The sequence below is a fragment of the Anarhichas minor genome, unplaced genomic scaffold (assembly GCF_050575085.1).
Source record: "Anarhichas minor isolate MPS153535 unplaced genomic scaffold, ASM5057508v1 ptg000058l, whole genome shotgun sequence".
NCBI lineage: Eukaryota > Metazoa > Chordata > Actinopteri > Perciformes > Anarhichadidae > Anarhichas > Anarhichas minor.
In genome coordinates, this window is record NW_027466504.1 from 6,223,307 (window position 1) to 6,247,102 (window position 23,796).

The following is a 23,796-nucleotide window of genomic DNA, read 5'->3' on the forward strand; positions in this document are numbered from 1 at the left end:
CTGGTGTACATAAACAGAGCAAACGGGAGAGTGACTATTGGACTGACTGTGGGTTGTTTGACCAGAAACATTACTTTTTATTGAAGACAATAACATAAACCGTGGCTCTGTTCTGTGAAGTGTGTCAGAGTAGGCCCCAAAAGAGTAACAGTGAGCCAGCATGCACAAAAGCACTCAGGCATCATCAATTGTATTATCTACACCTGTGCTTTTCTCAACATGACGAGTCGCAATGTCTGCTGTGAAAAGAGCAGCGTTGCTCTGTGTCTGCTGGGTGTGTAAAGAGGCAGCTGTTTGCTATTGTCCCTGCGGCCCCAAAGTGGTAAAAAATAATATCATTATATATTATGTCAATCTGCATCAAAATAAAAACAGTGCTAATAGTGCAGAATGTTGGAGAATACTAAGGATATACATGGAATTATGGGCCTTAGCACAATGGAGCTGTTTTTAACACTCTGAACATTGAAGAGTAACCGCACACGAAGCTATGAACTAAATGATGTAACCGATATTTCTTTCCACATATATATAAAATGGCATTTCATGGTTGAAAATGAGCGCTGGTTGCCAGCGACAGCACTGGGTCCCCTGCCGCGAAGAGACGGAGATGCTCGGGTTCACGCTGGCCAAAATCGAGTTGCTACAGCCGCGACAGTCCATCTATTCCCTCAAAAAAATTACGTTTTAAATCAGCCCTGATATTGCAAGGCTAATTCTGATCGTCTTCTAATCAGACCCCCCCCCCTCCTCGCCTCACTCCACAGCGTTTTTTATTTTTTTTGTAACCACTGTGTAGCATTACAATCACAGCACAGCAAACCCTGTTCTCTCCTTTCTGTGGACTGTACATTAAGCTCATTACAAAATGTGGTGAATCAGTGTTAATGACTATGTAAATGATTGTTTGGCCATAGCGAGGTGCTTTCCTACACTGTGAAAAGAATGTGTAAATAAAGTTGTCTTTTTTTATTGTATTTAGCAGGTAGCTTGTTAGCTAGCTCACATTAACTCGCTAATTCCACCATGTTTCCATGCTAACGTTACACTCCATGCTAGCTGAATTCAAGTTGCTACAGCAGCAATGGTCCGTCTCCGAAGCGGACGCCCGCTCTCCTTCCGGCAAACTAGTCTCCCAGCGGCGGGGCAGAGAGACCGCAGGGTCTAATTATTGTATCAATTAGGGTCCGATAAACCGTAAATCCATTAAATTCAGGGCCCCATGCCATCGTATTAGTCGACGCTGTACCGATTTAAACATAATGGCAACTTAGCTATAACCACAAGCATTTACCAACCTAAAGGGTGTTATATAAAAAAAAACTGAATAACTGAAATAATTAAGTGATTAAGTGAAATATTACCAAATTTGGTAAACGTTGGATTAAATATTTATGTGAGGAGATGTTCAACAAGTCTACAGCAATGTCAGCAGCTGATGAACAGGTATAAGTTTTGCATTATTTATGCTATCATTTTCTAAATAGCACTAAACACTAAGGACAGCTGAGGCTGATGAGAGTGTCAATAGCTTTGCAGGTATTTAGTCATAAACTAAAGTATTGGACAAACTGACTGGCCATCTGGAGCACCTGGAGTTTTCCCGATGGGCCCCTTGGTAATTTGGGCCAATACAATGCAAAATATACATATTTTTAAATAAAAAATAACCAAGTGCTGTCTGCCCACTGTGGTAGAGTATTACATCTGTCAGCCAAACACTTTTGGTCCAGTCCATTCTAACTTTACATGGACCCTTTCCTGAGACATTTGGAGAAACAGTGGAGTGGAGAGCGACAATCAAAACAAATAAAAAGAAGAGAAAAGAAGGCCCTTGAGGCGGATGCAGCCAATTGTAACATGACAAATTATTAATTTGGTGCTGTTACCAGTCAATCATCTCAGCCTAGTGAGCCTATAGGCGCTGGCAGCAGAGAGCAGAGAGAGCAGCCCACTTTCTACTCATTGTCAAAGTTTTGAAGCTGAAACGGTAAGACAGAGGATTGGGGGGATAAAACGAGCAAGGTTTGAGTTTGCATGACAGCTAGAGATTAGAGATTAGAGACGAACCACCAATGTAGAGCATTTTTCTTGCGCAAAGATTTGATGAAAGTGGGCTATTTTTCAATCTCAATCTGGTGGTGGCAGATAACCTCAAGTATGTAACATGAGTGTCTGTACACAATGCTGTGGCAATCCATCTGGCACGCCAGCGCTGCCGTGGCTAAAAATGTTCTACAACATACTCAACATATCAGAGATTCTGTGAAGGGGGAAATATGTGTGGGATGGATGGATGGATGTGTTTGAATTGAGCTTCTCCACCTTATAGTACAGGCGCTATCCTCACCAAAGCCTTTAATAGAATGAAGTGAGATAAAACACTCCATGGTCACACTGCGTGATGTTGGTGTGATGCTGTCATTAGCCTAACAGGTAATAACTCCTGTGCGGGCTAAGACAAACATTTGAAATGAGACTGCATGTCTGAATGTCTCTGAGATGGGGCAGGTTGGTGCCGTGAGGGATGAAGAGCTGCAAGTGGGCTCTGTGCCTGTACTAATATGAGAACTCCCATTATTTCTAATAGGCAACACTTTCCTGCAAATTGTTATTGAAGCAAGAAAGTGTAATTCTCTGGCATAAAGACCCAGGTACAGGATATTCTTTTTTTATTCAGCCATCAGCTTAAAAAAAAAAAAAGAACACACTGTACTGTAGAAAACTACAGTACAGTGTGTGAACATCTGACAACGCACAACAGATTTGTGCAGCACATCTAAAGTTTCATGGAACAGTGACTTGATACAATTATCACATTTCAGTCATTTATAGAAGCACATAACAGGAAATGTTAATGTGTTGCTGCATGAAATTCCTCAGGGTGTTCTTCTCGCTAAAACCCCTCAGCGTGTTGTCTTATGTGCTTCTTTACATAAGGGAAATGGAATAATTGCATTTCTTCTCTAGTTGTTGTTTTGTTTTGTTGATTTGCTATCTCAGTTTACAGTTTTAATTTGGTGTGTATTTACACTGTATGCCTACAAAAATGACTTTCCAACCTACACATTTGTCTTGTCAGCTTCAAAGAACAAACAGACGTTTTGTCGTTTGTCTTCTTAGAAATACTTTCTTTACACATTCTCGATTCTCATTCTGTGAGGTGATTTTAATAGTATGTCTGTTACTGTCCATTTCTATATAATGTAACTTAAACAATGACTGAAACAAAAATGATATTCCTGGTTGGGTCAGACGTGTCTCTTTGTTGTAATGATTCATTCCCTTCCTCCAGCTGTTCTCCCAACCTTTTCTCGCTGGTCAGGAATTGTACAATAGTCCTTTTTTTCACAGCAGACATTTGAACTTGTCATAACGGGAAAGGGCAAGTGTTTCTAAAAGCATTAATGGCTCTGTTCTATTCAAGTGTCCCAGTAAGCCCTGACAGCGTGATGGTGAGCCTGAACAACCCAGACCCCAGGAAAAAAAAGTCGAAAAGCGTTGACTTTATGTTTGTTCCATGACGTTTGTTATGTAACGTTACAAACGACACTAGTTACTGTGCTTACAGTTGTCACGTGACCTCGTTACATTATCGTTTTAACACAAATCATAATCTTTTTTTCTAACCTCAGCCTAATTTTGTTTCTTAAACCTGACCAGTCATTGAACCAACTTAAGCACGTGGCATTGTATGTTTCTGATGGTGTTATAGGAGGCTAATATCAACATTCCAACTTTTTTTTTTTCAGGCGACTGGGTTGAGCTGAAACTGAAGCGGCTAAATGGAATTCAGCCCTCTTTTCTTTATTCTTCACACCTGCGCTTTTCCTTTTGTGTATCTTAGGAAACAGCTATTAAGTAGTACGCTACACATGCCTACACTGACCACAGAACAGTTTTGCGCTGAACATTTTCAGGTGTAACTGCAACACACATCTTTGCGCTACCATACTGCGTATCAGGCTGTGAGTACAGTGCAGTGCTGCGGCTGAACGGATCCAGTGTTGCTCCCGTTAGTAGACAATGTTTGACTCTCATTGGTATCGACAGTACAAGCCACCCTTTCATCTTCCAGGGATTCATTTGATTCAACATTAGTATGAAAACATTGCTTAGTGAAGCTTTAAGAACAGAGGCAACTGAGCGTGTATCTTCCCTAAAACCTTAGATAGCACAAGGAGCTTAGAAATTAGCCGGTAATCACTCATGACATTTGGATCAGCATTTCATAGTGTGCTAAGTCTAGCATGCTGCTGCTTTACCCCTTTATGTAATGCATAAATCAGTTATGTTTAAGAAGAAGATAATAAATGGAACACAGATCGGTAAAATACCATACAGCTGACAAAAAACAGTCTGCCAGCGCACAGTGCCTGAAGGATAAAAACGGAGAGCCTCCACATGGGGCTAAAGGGGAGGAATTCTAAATCCAGGACTGGGAACTCGATGCAGCTTAGGGTGACCAGAGCTCAGGGCAGACTCCGACAAAATCATGCTTTTGTTTCCTCTCCCTTAGCCGAGGTCACTGCACCACCCGCTGTCCTGCGCAGACATGCAGCCTCAGGTCAGCGAGCAGCAGGCTTTGGTCCAGCTCACCCAGGAGACGCACTGACCCGTTTGCTACAGCACATGGACAGGGAATGACCCTTTACATCGCAGTAAACTCGCATACAACACACACACATACACAAAGATTCAGCTGGGCTCTCTTCACAGCATGCTAAATTAAGCCAACCACAGTCCATGTCTTATCTCTCTACTGAAATCAGAGTTTAAAATTGTGTTGGTTCTTATTTAAAGTTGCACTAATTAATGCATTTGTATTAACGGTCAGATGACCTTGAACCCTGAGAAAAGAAACACTCAACTCTGCAGGTTGCCTCGGCTCTACAAAGAGTTTTAGCATCTTTTTGCTAATTGTTTCGCGGGGAGCTGTTTAGGTTCAGTCTGCTCTCATCAAACTTATTTTCAAACGCACATAGCGTGCAGCTGTTTTCAGAAAAACAAAAGCTCTGATACACTCTGTTCAGCGCCAAACGGCAGACGGATAAAGTTAGCAACAAGCTAGTGGAAAAAGTGGAGCAGTTAGAGCAGAGGTATTCAATTCAATTTCCAAAAGGTCCGGAACATTACAATAATATCTAACTTGCACTATTTAGTGCCATATACAGTATATATATATATATATATATATATATATTCAAGAAGTCTAGTAGTAGTAACGTCTCTGTGTAGTCAACAACTGTCAAATCAAATAAAGAAAGTACACATCAATTATATTTTAACAATTATTATTCTCAGTTTTCAAATTTAACTGGATGGATTATAAATAATACATAGAAATACATAAATAAATGTTCTCTCATTTCATAACAGAAAGCTTTTCAAAAATGTGCATCTTAAGATAAAGTAATTCATTTTATAAAAATGAATTTCACTGAATTGTCCTGCAGCTTTAAATTCAGTTCATTCAGGTGTGAAGTGATGTCAATAAAAAAAGCCACGATATTATATTTTTCTCATCTTCTAACAAGAGAATTGTTTGTACATGGACTTTATCTGTTGTTATCAAACCACTTGTTTCAGCTCTATTCTCTCTGTTTACATCATTGTTGGACAGTGAACTAGTGTGTTATGATTCTGATCATATTGGGCTCTTAGGTTTATTTCCTGTGTTTTTTATTTCAGATGTGAGTGGGTACGTTTGCTCCAAATGAAACATATTAGTTTTAAACTGCCCGTTGGAAGAATTCACCTAAACGAGTCTGTCAATTCTTGGTTAAAGACTCTCGTCTCTCTGAACATTTTTCTCTATTTGGAAATTGTATTGTGAAATTACTTTTCTGACTCACATAATTATTCTCCTGGTCTGATATCACTTTCCTCGTCTCTCCCCCGTGTGTCACGGTGTGTGTGTACATCTCACTCGAGTCAGGAAACTTGTCAGAATACCCATATTTGATTGGCTGAGCTGCATCACGTGATGTGATTCACAACGAATTGATCGACGTGTTTCCTGCACCGCTGAACAAGTGCCGTAAATGCTGGAAAAGCTGCGCCGGTTAAAATAGAAGCGCTCCGTCAAAATTGAATAATTCTCAATTATCTATCGGTTTTAGGTCCTGGGTCCAGATACAACGCCGTCTGGGTCCGCCAATTAGTGACCCCTGAGTTAGAGGATAAAGAGCCAGATATTTCCCCCAGGAGTTGGTGGAGACCTAAACAGAGCTAAAAGGAGGAGAGTGAGTATTGGACTTGCATTCATCAGGTGGCCAGAGACAGGACTCCATGGAATGCTAATGTTTCTCTGTATCTGCTGGATGTGTAAAAACGCAACAGTTTGCTAACACATCATATCACTTGTGACAATGTTGTGCTCATTGTTAATCAACTCCTGGGAGCAAAGAAGTGAATTTCCCCAAAATGATGGTGTATTTCTTTAAATCAGATCTTTGAAGTGTAGTGAGGTGACATAATTGCATTTTTGTCTCTTGTTGCAACATCACACTCAAGCAGAACACCTAATTATAACAATCTCACCTATAGAAAAAAATTGATTTTTAAGACCTCACGCCCACACACTCTCTGCGGCCAGTCTGTCAACTGTCATGTTGTCTTAGCAGCTGCATGGAGTCAGCGCTGCGGGCCTCAAAAGCCCACCCTGCATATGCATTCATCTAATTAATGAAGCGTTAGGACTGGTGGGGGGGACTCTGTGCGCGGGGACGTTGATATAGCGCGCCGATTTACCCCCCGCCACCGGATAAGCACGGACATGCCTGCGAGTCATGTCCGCACAGCAGCCCGCCTCGCTGCGTGCGCAAAAGGACACCATAAAAGGAGGTCAGAGAGCCCACTGAGAAGAGTTTTAACATGATTAACGGCTAGGAGGTGGATGTTATCTGTCCCATATCTAATGAATAGGTAGTCATATTGGACATCACTCTGGATTTGAAGGTTCACCTCAGATGAGGAAAAGGACTTTTTCCAATTTTTGTTTCTACGAACGGCTTCAAAAGGACAGTTGACGGCATTTTAGTATGAAATCCAACAAGATGTCTAAGCAAAAGTATATAAAAACTTTCATACAGGTTTTCCAAAACCAATTAAAAGCTGAACAAGCACTTCTGATCCTGAAGGCTTTTTGTTTGTTAGCTCTTTAGAGTTGAGAATGTTAACTCTGCTGGGGAACGGAGGAAATCTATTTGATGCATTTAAGGTTGAGTGCTCCCAACCCCCCCCCCCCCCCCCCCCCCCCCCCCCCCCCCCCCCCTCACCCGTCTCCTCATCCGTGGCGTTTGCTGCTATCAATACATCGGAGGCCTTTTGCTGGGAGGAAACAAATACAAGATGTTTAGGCATTTCTCCCTGTACCTCTTCCTCTCCCTCCCCTCGTTAGTCTGGCAAACTGTGTGTGCTTGTATATGTTGGTATGTGTGTGTGTGTGTGTGTGTGTGTGTGTGTGTGTGTGTGTGTGTGTGTGTGTGTGTGTGTGTGTGTGTGTGTTAGTGTGTGTTAGTGTGTTGCCATCAGAGAACAAGCGTTCGATGCTGCACGTCAATCAGCCGAGACACAAATATCAATTTTTGTGGCAGCGTACGTTAGGCTTATAGTGAAATTATGACAGCAGAGGACTCATGGCTATTCTTGTAAAAATACAAGAGAGGGGGGGTGTAGGCTTGACTTGTGTGTGTGTGTGTGTGTGTGTGTGTGTGTGTAGACGGTGTGGATTCCCCAGTCACAGCGAGACACAACAAGAGTGAGAGAGAGCACAGTGAGAGGGGCGGGGGTGTGAGACATAACAAAAGGGCAGGAAGTAGTGATACGGGAGTGAGAGAGCGAGCGAGGCGGCGATGGCGAAGGATAAAGAGGGAGTGGGGATGAATAAATCAATAGCGCGCGGTTGTGGAATGAAGGGCCCGCTTGCTACCGGTGTGTGATTGACACCTCGCTGGGGTGCTGCTGCTGAGATGATGCTCAACCGCTCTTCCTGATCCTGACACCTCTCTGCACCACCTACTTCCCCCCCCCCCCCCCCCTTCGCCAGCGCGCCCTGCTGGCTCTGCGGATGCCCCTCCTCCCCCTCACCGTCCTCGCAGGTCATTTCCTCCTCTCACTCTGTCTGTTGAATCCATCTACACGCACACACTGAGGCTACATCCACACTGATACGCTTCCGTTGAAAGCCGGGGTTTTGAAAAACGAAAACGATCTCTGTCCACACGGGCGTTCCAGCACCGTTTTCAGAAAATGGTTTTCGTCCACGCCTGAAAATAAATATCATATGACTATTCCCGTACACTGGGCGTGCGGGAGCCAGCGTAAACAGGAAGTAGATTGGTTGCTTAGTTACAGAAAATACGACTAAATAATAAAAAGTAGTGATTTATACTTAAGATCTTCTTCTATAATCTTCCTCTGTACACTCAAACAGACACATTTCGTTGACAAAAAGTTTCATTTTTCAACTTTCAGTGTAAGAACGCTGCAGGTTTTCTTTATTTATAGAGCACCTTTAAAAACAGAGGGGCTCTATATTCACACATCAACTCATCCGCTGACTCGCCTCATTCTGTGGAGCTGGTGGTCTAAGGCTTATGGGAAATGCAACATATATATGAATTAAATAAACAACAATATTTTGGTTTTTTTGGACCATTCTTGTCTCAACAAATTGAATGATCTGCACCACCCAATAATGAGAACGGTCATGTTCTAAGGATGGAGGATTTTTTGTGTGTAATTTGCATGATATCAAATGTCCATGTGATTTTCAATGAGGTTTTCCTATTTCTGAAAATGAACTCAGACCTTCCAGTTTATTCTAGCTCTGGCTGTGTTTTTGTGAAAAGAGCTGCTTTGTTAGTACTGGGAATACTAAATGCAGTGTAATGTAAAAGAAAACACTCTTTCTGCACACATACATTTATAGAGCACGACTGAACGAAGTCAAGAGAGCTTCATTTGATTGAGCTGCCAGATCCCGATTTGACTGACTGACCTGTTCTTGCTCCCGATGAATACATCTTTTACCATCGAGGAAATAATTATCCTTCTAATAAAATGTCCCAGACAGCTTAAGGTCCCCTGTTGTGGTAGTTGTGCAGATTTGCATTCACTCTGCAGTCTGAGGTAGTTACATAAAGCGGCTCAGGGGGTCACCAGAGTCCACCAGTCTTAAATGCTACAGGCAGACGCTTGAAAGGTACAGCCTGTGAAGTTTTCAGGGATCCATCAGCAGAAAGGGAATATTAGTATACTAACTATGTTTTCATTAGCGTGTAATCACCTGAAACTAAGGATTGTTGTGTTTCGTCGGCTTAGAATGAGCCCTTCTTCAAAGTAGTGTTTTCTATGGTGAGGGTGGCCTTTGAGTGAGGTGAACAGCGTTACCACGGTTTTGCACGCGCCTGCTTACCGTCTTACCGTCCCTTTAAGAAGGGAGGAGTGAGCGGACAGGTGTTTCAGTTGGTTGCAATCTGCAACCACACCACTAGATGCCGCCAAATCCTGCACGCTGTCCCTTTAAATCTACAGGAATCTTCAAAATCTCAAAATTTCCAACAGATGTGTTTTCATCTAATAATTGTGAAAGGAGTTTCATAGCGGAGTCCAGATTTGGAGTGTAAGTGACAATGTTGGATTAGCTGGGGCTTTCTTTTTTCTTTTAAATAATATAAAAATAATAATACTTGACATATACTGGGCAACCATGGTGTGTGTGTGTGTGTGTGTGTGTGTGTGTGTGTGTGTGTGTGTGTGTGTGTGTGTGTGTGTGTGTGTGTGTGTGTGTGTGTGTGTGTGTGTGTGTGTGTGTGTGTGTGTGAGCCTGGAAGGAGTCAGAGGACAATGAACTTTTCAAGCACCTGTTATTGACAATGTTCATGAAGTAACCAGTAATCAATATCTGGCCACTTTCCAACGCCGTGTTATTCATACATGACTCTACAGCAAGGGCACCGACCAGCTAATGTCGCTATCTCTGCAAATTCACGTTTTCCTTAAGTGTTGTATCTGCACTATTGAAATAACTCATATAACTGGGAACCAGCAAATGTACAGAAAATAATGAGTTTTTGTTGGAAATGATCGGTTATCATTTGCCTTACAAGGATATCAGGCAGTGAGGAGGTTATCGTCAACCTTTTCATTTCCCACTACATCACAAAGTACATCGTCTACAACATAAAGACAGATACACACACACACACACACACAGTGTCTCTCAAAAGTGTTTTCATTAGACATGTATTCACAGGGATTGCATCATTATTGTGGCTCGCAATCAAGCAGACGGCAGGACGGATCGAGGACAGCTTTACGGTTGTGGATCAATAGCTTGCTCCTCATTAGCACCGCAACACAGTAGATCACATCCGGTGTCTGTTGGCTTGCTGTGGCTTGTATCCAAACAGAGACTTGGTTTGCAATCAAAAAGGGGCGAGGCTTAAATATCTCAAGTGGATGCATTTAATCTGCTTCAGTGGCATCCTGGTCTCCTAAAAATGATATACCCTTTTAATAAAACTGCATCGACATTTCCATTTTGACGGAAACCCTTTTTATTTTTTATTTCCTGGATTATATATTTTTTTTAATGTAATCAATACAAAGCAATTTACGTCCACAATTTAAATAACGTAACAAACGCAGTCATTTTAAGGCAAACCATGATGTTTCTACTGAACCTAACCAAGTATCCACGTTTTGGATTTCCTTTTCCTTTACAACTTTAACCACGTGTTTAGAACTGCGACTGAAATCCGGGTAAAAAATCCCCCGAAACGTAATCGAGAGATCACTTTGGTTGTATGGGAACGTACTGTAATAGGAGACGGATGGTGGAGTGTTACCTGTGGCTTCATCAAGGCCCAAACAGCCGCTCTCTCTAATCAGAAAGTCTTCTTCGATGTGGCTTTATGTGCGGATAATGAGTCAATCACGGGGATGGGGAAATTGAGTGGGATTGCTAATTATGGAGTTAATGCTGTGGAAAGAAACCAGGGGCTAAGAAACGGAACAGCAGCCGGCCCCAGGTGAGGCGCGGGTGGAGTGTGTGCACATCTGTGCGCGTCTGTCCACGTGGACCACGCACGTGTGTGGGTGAAACTGCGGCGCATGTGCGTCCGTCCATTATGTAAGTTTAGCGGCAACCGCGAAGGCAAAAAAGTCATTATGTCATAACAGATGCCTCGCAGGCCCTCGGTGAGCCGTGCTTGATAGGTCTAGAAGCTCATCAGCGGGTCTCCAGACTCCCACACAAACACACACAGATACACACACGCAGGTCTGCCAGTCACTACGCGGCAATATTACACATCTCAGACCCGCGATTTCATATCCTGTGCCAAATATGGCATTGAGACCGTGCCTCGGAGAGGGATCGAAGCAATCAAAATGGATATTAATGAAATGCAAAAGAGTACAAGAGTGTTTTTATTGCCTCTATATCTTCTTTTAGCGCGACTGTGACTGTTCCTTTCGGTGACTGCAGTGCAATTGGACTCATTGCTGTTTTAATAGTTCCGATTGTTTTATGATTCAATTCTTAACTAGATTAATTTAGTCCAGAAAAAAAGTGAGAAGTTGTAATTTCCCAGAGCCCAAAAGTGACGTCTTCAAATTGCTTTTCTTTCATGCTCATCAACACCTGAGCCAATCAGCCGATGAACCACTTCCACATTCTGTGTGGGAACTTGATGTTCTAACACACACACACACGCACACACTGCCCACCAGATGGCAGAGGGACGGATCCATCATTGCTTGTGATGAGTGTCACGTCCGTCGGCCATCTTGCCGTATCACACTGCGCCTCGGGCCGTGTCCGTGCCAGGGATCGTGGGCATGTCAGCCACAGCTGCAGATGCTGCTCATTTGCAGGTTAATGTATTTTGGGGAGAGATGTGTCAGAGCGCTGGTGAGTGAAGCCGGCCGGCCGTCCAATTAGAGCAAAACAGATTAGGAGGTGGTTTTTTTTACATTGGATCCTCAGAGCGACGGCCTCTAGTCGACCAACATGTAACAGTCATAGGCTGTAGCAGGGCTGACAACATTTTATGATATTGCATATTTTCTGGTTATTCAATAAATTAATGAATAGTCTATATTAAATAACCACATGGTTTTGTATAAAATTGTGTGAATTGATAATACTTGACACATGAAAAGTCTTCTCTTATTTAATTAAAGAACCTAAGTGCAAAATAATCAGATTTCCTGAGAAAGTTGAGCTGTTATTGTCAATTAAGACGAAGTAATTGTGCATCTGGATATATGATTTCCTCACGATATAATTCCATTGTATATGAGGAAATGGACAAAGTATATACGCTGACGTCACTCTTTGGTTTGCGGACCGCCAACTTGAAGCCCCGAGTTCGACATTTCGGCCGTCGCCATCTTGGCTTTTTTGGAACCAGAAGTGATGCGAGAGGGTGGAGCTCTATACAACTGAACTTTAGGTGACCAAAAATGTTAAAATGTACTTTCATGAACTGAAAACTCTATGTGAAAGTTGTAAGACCAAAAAACGGATAACTCACAGACCGGACATCTCCGTGGTAGCGACATGTTAATAATCACGAGGTTGCCACGCCTATTTTACTCCAAATGGGACCGTATTCTACTAATAAAAATCATGGTGCATTTTTACACATCATCTGTTTAACAAACAGGAAAAAAAACAATAAAAAAGAATCATAACAGTGAAGTTAGGTAACAGTTCCTTACTGTGAATATCTTGTTATTGTTTTCTATGCTTGTCCGTCTCTGGCAGGCGTATTGAGAAACGGCGGCCACGGGAGTGGGTGTAGAACCTTCTGGCGATGTGAGCACGGTGTCCTGTGAAAAGAACCAGAGACTTATGAACCCACACATGCACGTGTTGCCTTAAATTTCTGAGCTTTTGCAAATTGTTGACAGGCTAAACGTGTCAATGTGTGTCGGGCTGTTCCCCACGAACACAGAGCCGGGGAGTTCAAATTGAATTACATAAAAAAATGTAGCCATTTGCCTTGGAGAAGCTATTTTTATGACTGTGTGTCTCCAGGGCAACAGGCTAATGACACTCATCTCACAGTCTGGTGGCATCCAAATCCATTACGCTACCTAACCCGTGGCATTACAGATCTGCTTGCCATCATCCAATTTGCCTCCTGTAAATTGCCTTTTTTCATTCTGCGAAGAAACGGTTCCCCCATTTGTAATATATGTGTCAAACGGATTACCAGTGTAACATTAATATTCTCGCAGACAATTAGACATCACAAAAGGGAACATTGTGTCTATAAATTATACCCACGGATTGGGTGGGAGAGTGATACAGAGTGTACAGATATCGTCGGCGCGCTGTGTTGACTGGGGCTGATGCTGCAGAAGGAACGGGTGTCTCAAAAGAAAGATAATGGAAAAGAGCTCTCACGCTGCTGGGCAGAATCAATCGGTGAGGGATTTAACAAATGTTCATAATTTTCTCCAAAAAAAAAAAAAAAAAAAGCAGAATAACTTTGAATATATTTCACAGGACAATTTATTCTGCCAATCAAAAGTAAAACTGTCTAACTGTGCTCCTTCTAAATACAACAGGGGGGGGGGGGTTTCTCCAGCAGTTTTCCACGTCGGCTGCGGGTTTCTTTAATCCAATATGGGATTGTGGGTCCGTTGAGACAGCAACTGTGCATCAGCATGCGGAGGTTGGTTTCCCCCATCTGGGCTGCGTTATTACATACGGGCAAGTTAATCTACGGTGAACTTAGATGCAGCGTAGCCCCGCCTGGCCTTCTCTCCAGTGTCCTCTTCACCTTTGCTGGATGTAACCACTCCTGCTCTCCCCTCCGAAAACCAGACAGAGATGCTCCAGGTGGTGTCCAGCCTCGAAGTCAACACAGGCAGGTAGGTGCACTCAGGTGGGTTGATGAAATCCTCTCGGGCCGCTGAGCAGGGGAAAGGTGAACGAGCCTCCACCTCCTAAGGGAGGTCGCGCCTACACACCGACCCACAAACATCCTCGGAGGAGGAGGAGGAGGAGGAGGAGGAGGAGGAGGAGGAGGGCGAACAAGTGTTCACAAACCAAGATGCAAACTCTAAATCCCTGGCACTCATTCCCCGCTTTTGTTCCTTTCAAGCAGCACATTCCATCTTACCACCTCACCACTTAAACAGGCTAAACAGCCTCTCCGCAAGCCAGGGCGTAATGGAAAATATTACATTTCAACGGATTTAACACTTAAAATTCCTGTCTGACTCGGTGTAGAATATTTATGATGGTAAAACACATTGCCTTTCCAGACTATCAAGAAGCACTGCAGGCGAATGTGCCCAAGAAGTGGCCTGTTTGGGGAATAGTATATCTCTACATGGTACCTCCTTAAATGGATTTATGACTCATAAAAACAATCTACTGGAAGCGTCGCGCACATAAATGCCACGGCGCGTTACCTCGTTGGCTTCGGAGAGGAACTGCGTCGCAAAGCGACAAGAGAAGTGTCGCTCGCGGTAACCTGGGGAGATGGGTCAATAAATGTCAGCATGGCATCATTAGCCCCGTCACTTAATGATGCAGCCCACTAGGAGCGCCACGCTCACGTGGCCGCGCGGAGCGAGATGAAAGGCACATTTTGCAGGATGTTTCACGTGACGGAACGGGCAGTTAGGAGAAAAAAACGTAGATGGAGCTTGGCATAACGTGACTTCGGGACAACAACATACATCTAGATGTAGATGAAATACCTTCACTTTATTTCCTCCCTCCTCACTTGCTTCCTCACCACAAATACTGCATGTGCATGCCTACTTCCTTTCATTTTGTGGCAACATGCTCAATGAAAAGCCTCCTGTGTGGTTCGTAGTGCCATCTAGTGCTTACCCTACATCTTGTCTCTGTGTTTTATGTCTGCTTTGTGGCACACACACACACACACACAAACCTGAATGAGGTGTCTGGTCTCCACAGCAACAGGTCTCCCCTCTTTCATGCTGTCGGTGAACCAGCTGATGTCAAGCACATGCATGTCTGGTGGATTGGTCGGGGTGCACTCCTTTAGCCACTTCCACAGCGATGCAGCCTGGCTGGCCTCTGATACCACATGAGTGACCTTATCGCTGTGGACACGGAAAAAATAATCTGTCAGAAGGTTCATTGTTCACTTTATGGTTTTATTCCATTCTGTTAAAGCTCAAGGGTTGGTGGTGGGCATCATTGAGTGTAAAACTGTTCGAGTTTCAAGCATCTGTATGGGAACCACAGGAGCGCAACATAAAATCTAAATAATAAATGATGCAGTATATCAACTTTAAAGCTGTAATTATTTTTGGCCATTTGGGGGTGGTTGGAAAAGGCTGTAAACCCAACACAGAAATTTGTATCACCTTTAAAGTTGATATGACATATAGCAGACACAGAGCAACATTAGCATACTCTATGTGTCATGTCTCTGGCTACCTGGTGAATTTAAGTCCAATATTTACTTTCTTTTTGCTCTGTTTTGGTCTCCTCCAACGCCTGAGAGAAAAACCTGTTGCTGCTAAATTATATCGCTATCTTCACCAGCTAGTCGCTATCTTTGTTTGTCTGCCAAGTGGTGCTGGGCAGGTAGAGTACAATCAGTTCACCAGAGCTTTATCACTGAAAACAGCAACCTGTTCCTGTTGTGAAGCATTTCCTTCACCGCTCGATTTACCGAAAAAATAAATATCCGAGGTTTCATCTCAGCAGCCTTTGGAGAGTCCAGAGGTTCAAGAGAGGCTTTTGAAATGCAGCTCAGATCTCAGTATCATGGTCCTGCTCGTGCTGTTTGGGGATCAACTGGGTGAACAACAATCAGGACAGACCCGCTGTGCCTCCCTCCGCCGTTTGATAGCTGAACCCGCTCAACTGGCGCCTCCCCCAGCTCTGCCGAGACTTCTCTCAACACACTTTTTTATCGCGGCCTCCTCCCCTCCGCTTCCTTCCACCGAGTCTAACTACCGTACCCAATCAGGGCGCCCAGCCAAGCATAATTACCCTCGGCACGCTCCTCCTCTTCCTCTCTCTCCTGGCGTGGGTAAATCACTGGAAAGACTCTTTAGGAGAGGCCCCAGCAGAGCTCAGGCTGGGGCCTAATTGGCCAAATCACTGGCGAAACTAATCCTCTATCTGCTCAGCGTACCGGTCCGGCCACCAATGGTCCGTGTTTACAAAGGAATGAAATCCATCCCAGCACAAAGACATGGACAAAGAGCCCCTCAAACAAGACACATTTCACATTTTGCTTGGTTTTTATCTTTGCCTGTTTTAATTTATTCTCTTGTTTCTTCATTTTGAGCTACACCCCCTACCGCATTAAGGGCGCTATATAAATAAAGTTTATCATTATCGTTATTGCATTTGAGGTGTCTAAGGGACACGGCTTTTATCTGAAAAAGCTCAAAATCACTTGCCGTGAACAGTTGTCTAACCACGGTAACAGAGAGTGTGCTCTTGTGGCTGATTTTGCTCTAAAATCACAAGGAGTTGAGCTGCTCTGGTGGAACAAGATAAAGATCATAGAAAAAGAAGGGGGGAAAAAGACTCTCTCTCCTCGTGCCATGTTTACCTAGATATAATCCAGCCCCTGAAGTTTGGATCATCATCTTGCGCGTATAGCTGCACAGAATGAGAAACGGCAGATTGACATGCAAATGAGTGGGAATGCGAGCCCAGTAGCAGATTGTAGTTCCCGGAATCAGTGGGAGCCCAGACACAAGGACGGGCTAAAGTCAATGGGCTTTGATAGGGAGCGCTCTCTCGTTCTCTCTCTCTCTCTCTCGTCTCATGTCAGCAGATACCCTCCTATTCCAACAGGCAGATCAAAGACACAGTATGTCCTTTTACAGCTGGTCCCAAGAGACATCTTCACTGGGATGCTCACTGTTGGTAGTGAATGAATCATAATGAATAGATATCCTAATTAAATGACATTAAATTATCTTTAAAATCATAGAATAGGAGCTGCTTCCTGGTCAACCAAGATGTCACATCACATACAAACGACGTGAGGAATGGACCATCTGACCAGCTGATAAACCTTTTTCGGCCAACAGTGATTGTCCAGTCACAGCTCAGCTTTGGATTTCTCCACGTGTTGTTTGCAATGTGGCTGCAGTTGGATAGGCTGGTGTTTTGTTTCTTTACCCATTCCAAAACAAAAAGTAAAAGAGCAAAAGTGAAAAGAATGGATTAAGCAGTGTGTCTGTCGCTCTAACGTAAGCTGCAAACGTAAGCTGCAAATGTTAGCATGTCCAGCTAACTAGATCACACACAGTAGTACTAACGTTAGAAATAATGTTCAATGGCATTTAAACTTACTTATTATTTGGTTATGTTTCAAAATAGCTCTGTTCAAGGCTAGCACATCCACTAAGTAGTGTATATATATATATATATGTCTAGCTCTACACTGCAATACAAGAACAACACTTCTTTATTTCCTCTCCATGGATCATCAACTGTGAAGGTGCTGACTTTATGCCGGGGAGATGCAGCACTCCGATACTAATTGCCAAACATTGATGATCCATATTGGCAGATACCGTTCCCTTAATTGTTTGATTATAGCAGCTGGTCTAAACGGCTCCAGACTATTTTTTTCGCCACTGTCCCAAAAATTCTTTCAACCACTCTAAAGTCACTGTAAACCTTAAACATTCTAAATGTTATCCTTTTACTTTGCTGTAGCAATTTTGTTATGTTTTTTTTTATTTTCATCAAAACACACAATTGAAATGATAACAATTGCATGAGAGTCAATGGAGCAGAGCCGGATAGTTATCCGACTCTGGTCGGAGCTGTCCGCTACGATACGCTAGTCTGTGTTCGAGTCCGGACTAATGGCGAAGGGTCAGTTGTGCTACGAAGGCCAACGTTGTATCTGGAGTGAATGTCCATTAAATATCCAATTTAAAACTATATGTTTCACAAACAAAAAGCCATGTCAGCAAGAAGGTATTGCAAAAAAAGAAATAAAAAAGTCATCAATATTATGTCATTCAAACAGCAATTTATTGATGGACCGCGAGCTGACAGCCTTCCCACTGCCAACACGGGGTTAAACTCGAAACGAACTAAACTAACTTTACGGCAGTCATTCCGTAAAAGAGCATTCATTGCAGCTCATCAATCAGCCGGGACAAACATGTCGATATTTGGATCCATATTCATGTGCATCAGACTTGAAATTAGGCCAAGGGGAGAGACTGTGTGTGTGTGTGTGTGTGTGTGTGTGTGTGTGTGTGTGTGTGTGTGTGTGTGTGTGTGCGCGTGTGTGTGTGTGTGTGCGTGCGTGCGTGCGTGTCCGACCATATGCTCGAGGCAGTCTGCCTATACTTGTGTAGGACTAGACTGGATGTGCCGGTGTTGCCGTCAAACTGCAGCTGATATCAGTTTTGTCGGCTTGCAGAATTGATGTCAGTTTGAGGCGGGCGCGCTCCACTTCCTGTTGTTGGTTTCAAACAATGGTATCAAGCCAAGTGTAACCGTAGGAGCGCTCAAGCTGTGTTTCTGGGAATGCTGCCATGGCCAAGCTGGCGCGCGGCTGGCAGGCGCACTTAAAACACGCATTTAAACACTCACGCACGCACACACACATACACACACACGTAGGTTATACTATACCCGTGAGGACCCTTAATTAACCTAAATCACATGCTAACTTCAATCTTTTGACTTAAACGAACATAAATTTGGAAAAACTGCCTTCACTGTAAATTTCTAAAAGTAAAATTGATCCTTGCGACGATTGAAGCACAGAGGCACACACACACACACACACACACACACACACACACACACTTGAGGAGCTCAAAGTCTGAGTCTTGAGCTGCCCGGTCCGAAAACAAAGTGGACGTTTAAAAAGTCGAAGGCTGCATCAACAGTATCGCCGGCCTCAAAGGGAAAACTGACTGAAGCGTTGCGGGTGAAAAGTGTGTGTGGGGGGGGGGGGGGGACTTTATGCTGTGTTCACAGTTTGGGATTTAAAAGATGCTTCCAAATCAGAGGCAGAGAAAAAGAAGAAGAAGGCATGCTGTTTCCATAATTACAGCACACTAGACGATTCGTCGTTTGTGTGTGCTCTGTTACCTTCCTTCCAATGTTTTTTTTTGCCAATTTTTCCCCATCCTAAACGTATTTATGTAGGAGCAGTGAGTTATGGCTCAGGGGGGAAATCCACTAAGGAGTAGCAGAGAAAGGATGGATGCCCTAACCTTTTCTAATTAAGTATTCATGAGACAACAGTGGCTCTCTAATTAGATAATTGGACCTGGACTTTCTTAAGAAAACAGCACAAAGTAACACCGGATAATCTCACTGGAGATCGGCTCTTTTCAATAATGAATAAATTTCTCAGAGAAACATCCTGATCTTTGTAGGTTCAAATCCTAAATTAAATCAATCATAACATTATTTACATCTTTACAACTGCTTCTCCAGACCTAAAATGAATATTTAAAGTACGAACACGCTCAAACAGGCCTTTGTGAGTTACAAACAAGCCTTGAAAGCCGACCACAAGGTCAAACCCTACAACACAAAGACAGAAAACACTCCTCCGTCCCTCTTAGCTCTACCATCAGCACGTCGTCTCGAGCTTCAGGTTGAGAAAAAGCTTTTAGGCGCTTTTGGTCAGTGACAACGAGAAAGCGGTGAGCGTTTTGTTCCCAAACCTGAGGACGTCTTCCACAATGAAGCCCTTAGACGTGGCCAGCTGGGTCAGAAAGCTCCTCCTGCTGCGGCCCATTTTCCTCTCCACCAGGTACACTCTGACATCCTCAAACTTCACCTCTTGGCGCCGGGGAACGCCGGCTTCCGCTGGTCTCGACCTCTTCCTCGCGCGGGGCGCAACAGGGGATCGGAACATCTCTTCTGAGGCTGAGCTACCCAAAGTATGTCTGCACCTCTAGGAATGTCTGCTTTTTCTTCTTCTGTTGCTGTTGTTGTGGGCAACTTAACTTCCATCCAGGAAAAAAAAACACCCACTTTGGGAAAGCCACAGTTGTTTATTTCACAGTTGTAGCCGTTTTTTGTTATTTGCCCAACTGTGGCACAGTGTGTCAGTTGGAGCGGGGTTGGTGAGAGTTGGCAGACAGGAAAAGCTGGCAACAGGTGTTGAGGATTTGGTGTTTACCAAAAGAACTCACACCTGCCAAGATCAAATGATTGAGGATGGGGGGAGAGATATGAAAGACGAAAAAAAGACACCCTCTTGGCATGGAGTTATTCACTTCCAGTAAAAGTTGTTAGGGCAAACACATTCTATGAACGCCCACTGGTGCTGTTGGTTCTTAAAAAAAAAAAGCATCTCAAAAGTTTTCTGTGCAGTTGTGACTCCACTCTCTCTCTCTTGGCTGGAGTGGAGCTTCAACTCCTGGGACACGCCTGAATTCCGGTCACCTCGCGAACCCCTCACAGCTGTCCTGCCATGTCCGGCTCGTCTCGCCACTCACCGGCTCATTATGTCCGGACCGAGTCTGCGCCATCTGCTCCACCGCTTTAATTAGCTTGCTGCCTAAAAAAATGAGAGCCTTTGTGGGCATTTCCCCCGAGATCCCACAAGCTCATACACGGACTTTACACACACACACACACACACACACACAGGTACTGTATATGCAGGCCATTGATGATTAGGAACATTTATCTGTCGAAAAAGAATTGCATGTGCGGCGATCAGGAACATGAAAATGGATTTAATGTTTTTGAAGTCGTCTATTCCTTTTCTTTTCACAGAGGTAATTACGACATGAACCATTGCCTCGTGTTGTTTTGATTTCCTCCGCTATAGCGGTCAACAAGGCGAGAGAAAAGGTTTAAATGTCACTTTGCTGTAATTATCTACAATAATGCATCCGCTTCAGTAGACCAAATAGGAATGATTTGTTGATTTAGGTGAAAGGGGGGGAGGGGGGGCATGACAGCCTTGATTCTACTCTAATTACAAAGCCTCTGTTCATTTCTTTAATAAGCCCACCTTGCCTCTATCAGCTAGACAGAATTTATTACGCTGCTCTCATTAGCGTGGAGTTCTGAGGGTTAACGGGTGTCACGGGGCAGACGTGACTAATTGTTTGACTATTTACCCCCCCCCCCCCCCCCCCCCCACCCATCATCATCGCTCAACTGTATATGAGGGTGCTGGCCCCCATTCAAACGGAGACAGATGAAATTTTACCATCACTAAGACAAATGGCTCTTCAACCGCCAGCAGCAATCACTGCAAAAGAGCAATGAACCCAATTTCTCAATCTAACTTTCATCAGGGGGATGCACGATAACATCGTCTGGTAGCTGTTTAGAATAATCGCAGGCCTAATGGTCTGTTTGGTTGAGGTGAGGTTGTGAGCCAAACTCAAAATGCTGTCCAAAATTTGTCTGAAGATGTTCAATATGTCAGGTTGAATTTGGTGGAAATGTGTATAAAAGACCAAAGACATGCGGCTCATTAAAAGCTTAGCTTTTTGAGGCAGTAGCACCGAGGTTGTGGAATGCTCTGCCTGCACCGCTACATTTCTCAGATTCTGTGAATTCATTCCAGAATCAGCTCAAGACACACCTGTTTAGACTGGCATTTGACTAAAAACTCATGTCCTAGGCCTGCTTTTAAACCATGTTTTAATTTTGCTTTTAAACCATGCTTTAATTTTGCTTTTAAACCATGCTTTAATTTTGCTTTTAAACCATGTTTTAATGACATTGAAAGGCCATCAGTGCCTCAAAACCCACAAAAGTCTCAGTTATTTTCTCAACAGAAAAGTCAAAAAGACAAAACACAAAGTGGTCAAGTCAATATTTATTACAAAATGCAAACAATATACTTTTAAATATATACCTCTCAGCCATTCATTCATGTAAAAAAAAAAAAAAAAACAGATTCTCCTTCAGGACAACTTGGCTGGATATAAAACGTTCACATTCACTCCACTCATATGAACAGATAAATGGTCATCTAACATTGTCGTTATCATGTAACAGCTAGTTAGCCAACTGTCTCCCGGATTGCTCTATTTACAACGGAGGTGATGCGGTAGCGTGCTCCGCCTCTAGTTAGTGACTTGCTAGCAGGAAGGCTAGCTGGATACTCATCCTCCATCATGTGTCCTTGCCAGCAAACTAAGAAACACACTGACGGACATTGGAGGCCCGTCAACAGTCATTCTTTCTGGCCCGGGTCCGCTCGCCCTTTCAACTTAAGTCGGAGTTTTCCATGTGCACTTTTGTACCAGTTCTAGCGTGTAGTTATTAAAGTGTTACCCTTCCATCTTATGCTACTTTATTCTCCAAGCATTTAAGAGTTTATTTTTACTTCACTAAAGTAAAAAGTTACATTTCAGATTAAAAGTTATATACAACCCTGATTTCATCTCATTATTATAGAATAAACTACATAACAATAAATATAAAAGCTCAACCCTAAACCCGCTGCAACATTCAAAAAAACTGCCTCTACATATATTATATCAGTAATAATAATCCAGTATTATGTCATATAACAAAAGCCCCAGTCAGCATGAGTGGGCTATATAATACTTCTGTACTTTTAATGCCGGACTTTTAGTTGCAAAGGAGTAATTTAATTCTTGTTTTATTGCTACTTTTACCTCCATCCGCTACGGAAGACATTTATAGAATATTTCCATTTGATGGAGTTGTGCACCCATCAAAACATTAAGCAAACATCACATATAATACATAGCTTTTACTTGTAATGAGGTATTTTCATAGTATGGAGTTGCTACTTACGCAAAGTATTAAACGTTCAGCTACAGAATATATATACTATGGTGTGTGATACTCTCAGACAGCGTGGAACAATGTGGTTTTAATGACCCTGAAGCAGAACAAGCTAAAAACAACTCTTACAGCATTGATATTGCTAACATGTTAGCATACAGTTGCCTTTTCAAACACATCCCGCAGACACTAAGCATCAACAGTAGTCATTTGTGTTTCTGACAATTCGACGCACATCGGTTTAATACTAACCCTCCTTTTAGCTCTGTTTCGCTCTCGACGAACCCCCGAGGACAAAATATGTGACTCTTCAGATGCTAAATCCTCTACTATAGACTGTATATAACAAGCTGCTAACCCTTTTTTATATACAGTCTATACTACAGACAAGTTAGTCTTTTAAAGTTGTTGTTCATATAAATATTGATTTGTGCTGTTTTAAAGCTACTTAAAGGGATAAAACAAGCGTACACTGGATGATAAGGGGTTAAAAAGTTAACTCATCCATTGATTTATTTAACTTGAGGCAGATAAAAAAAGAAAACGTGCCAGGTCCTTTACTGCATTAAATAGTTTCGAATCAATGCTCACCAGAGCATCATAAAGGGAGAAAAACACACTCTTAAGATAATGACAGGTCTTATTATTCAGTTTTCCTGCTGAAGAGTTGTTGTTTTGTTTCATCAATATTTCAGGTTAAGAAAGCTTTCTAAAAATTCTGTGCAGAAGAAATAACCCCGCTAACAAAACAACGTGATATAAAAAGAAGTAATGGTTTCCTTTTGTTTTATTGGGTTTCAGGAAGTGTGTGGATGTGTTTTAAGGTGGTGTTCATTATCTAGGGAGGATTCAATTTGGTGCTGGGTAATGAGGGGATCAACCACATGCACACTATTACTGGAAATAATTGGAAAATGTAGAAAATAAAGTAATTGCAATCTTCCATCTAGAAAAGGCTCTATTCTAATTCTATTCGAGCTTAAGATTTTATAAACACAGTTTCCGACCACAAAGGCTCCTATTCATTATTATCGAAAGCAAATCAAGAT

At 42.9% G+C, this 23,796-nt stretch overlaps 1 protein-coding gene across 1 annotated transcript in view; it reads right to left on the reverse strand.

Moving 5' to 3' along the window:
- Positions 1 to 19,877, reverse strand: part of dntt (deoxynucleotidyltransferase, terminal) — a 70,091-nt gene extending 50,214 nt beyond the window's left edge. The window contains exons 1-3 of the mRNA XM_076076973.1: positions 19,684 to 19,877; positions 14,931 to 15,105; positions 12,736 to 12,846 (exon numbers count right to left, since the gene is read on the reverse strand). Coding sequence (XP_075933088.1) covers positions 12,736 to 12,846; positions 14,931 to 15,105; positions 19,684 to 19,877 — 480 coding nt within the window. The remainder of the gene's footprint in view (positions 1 to 12,735; positions 12,847 to 14,930; positions 15,106 to 19,683) is intronic.
- Between the last annotated feature and the right edge of the window lie 3,919 nt (positions 19,878 to 23,796).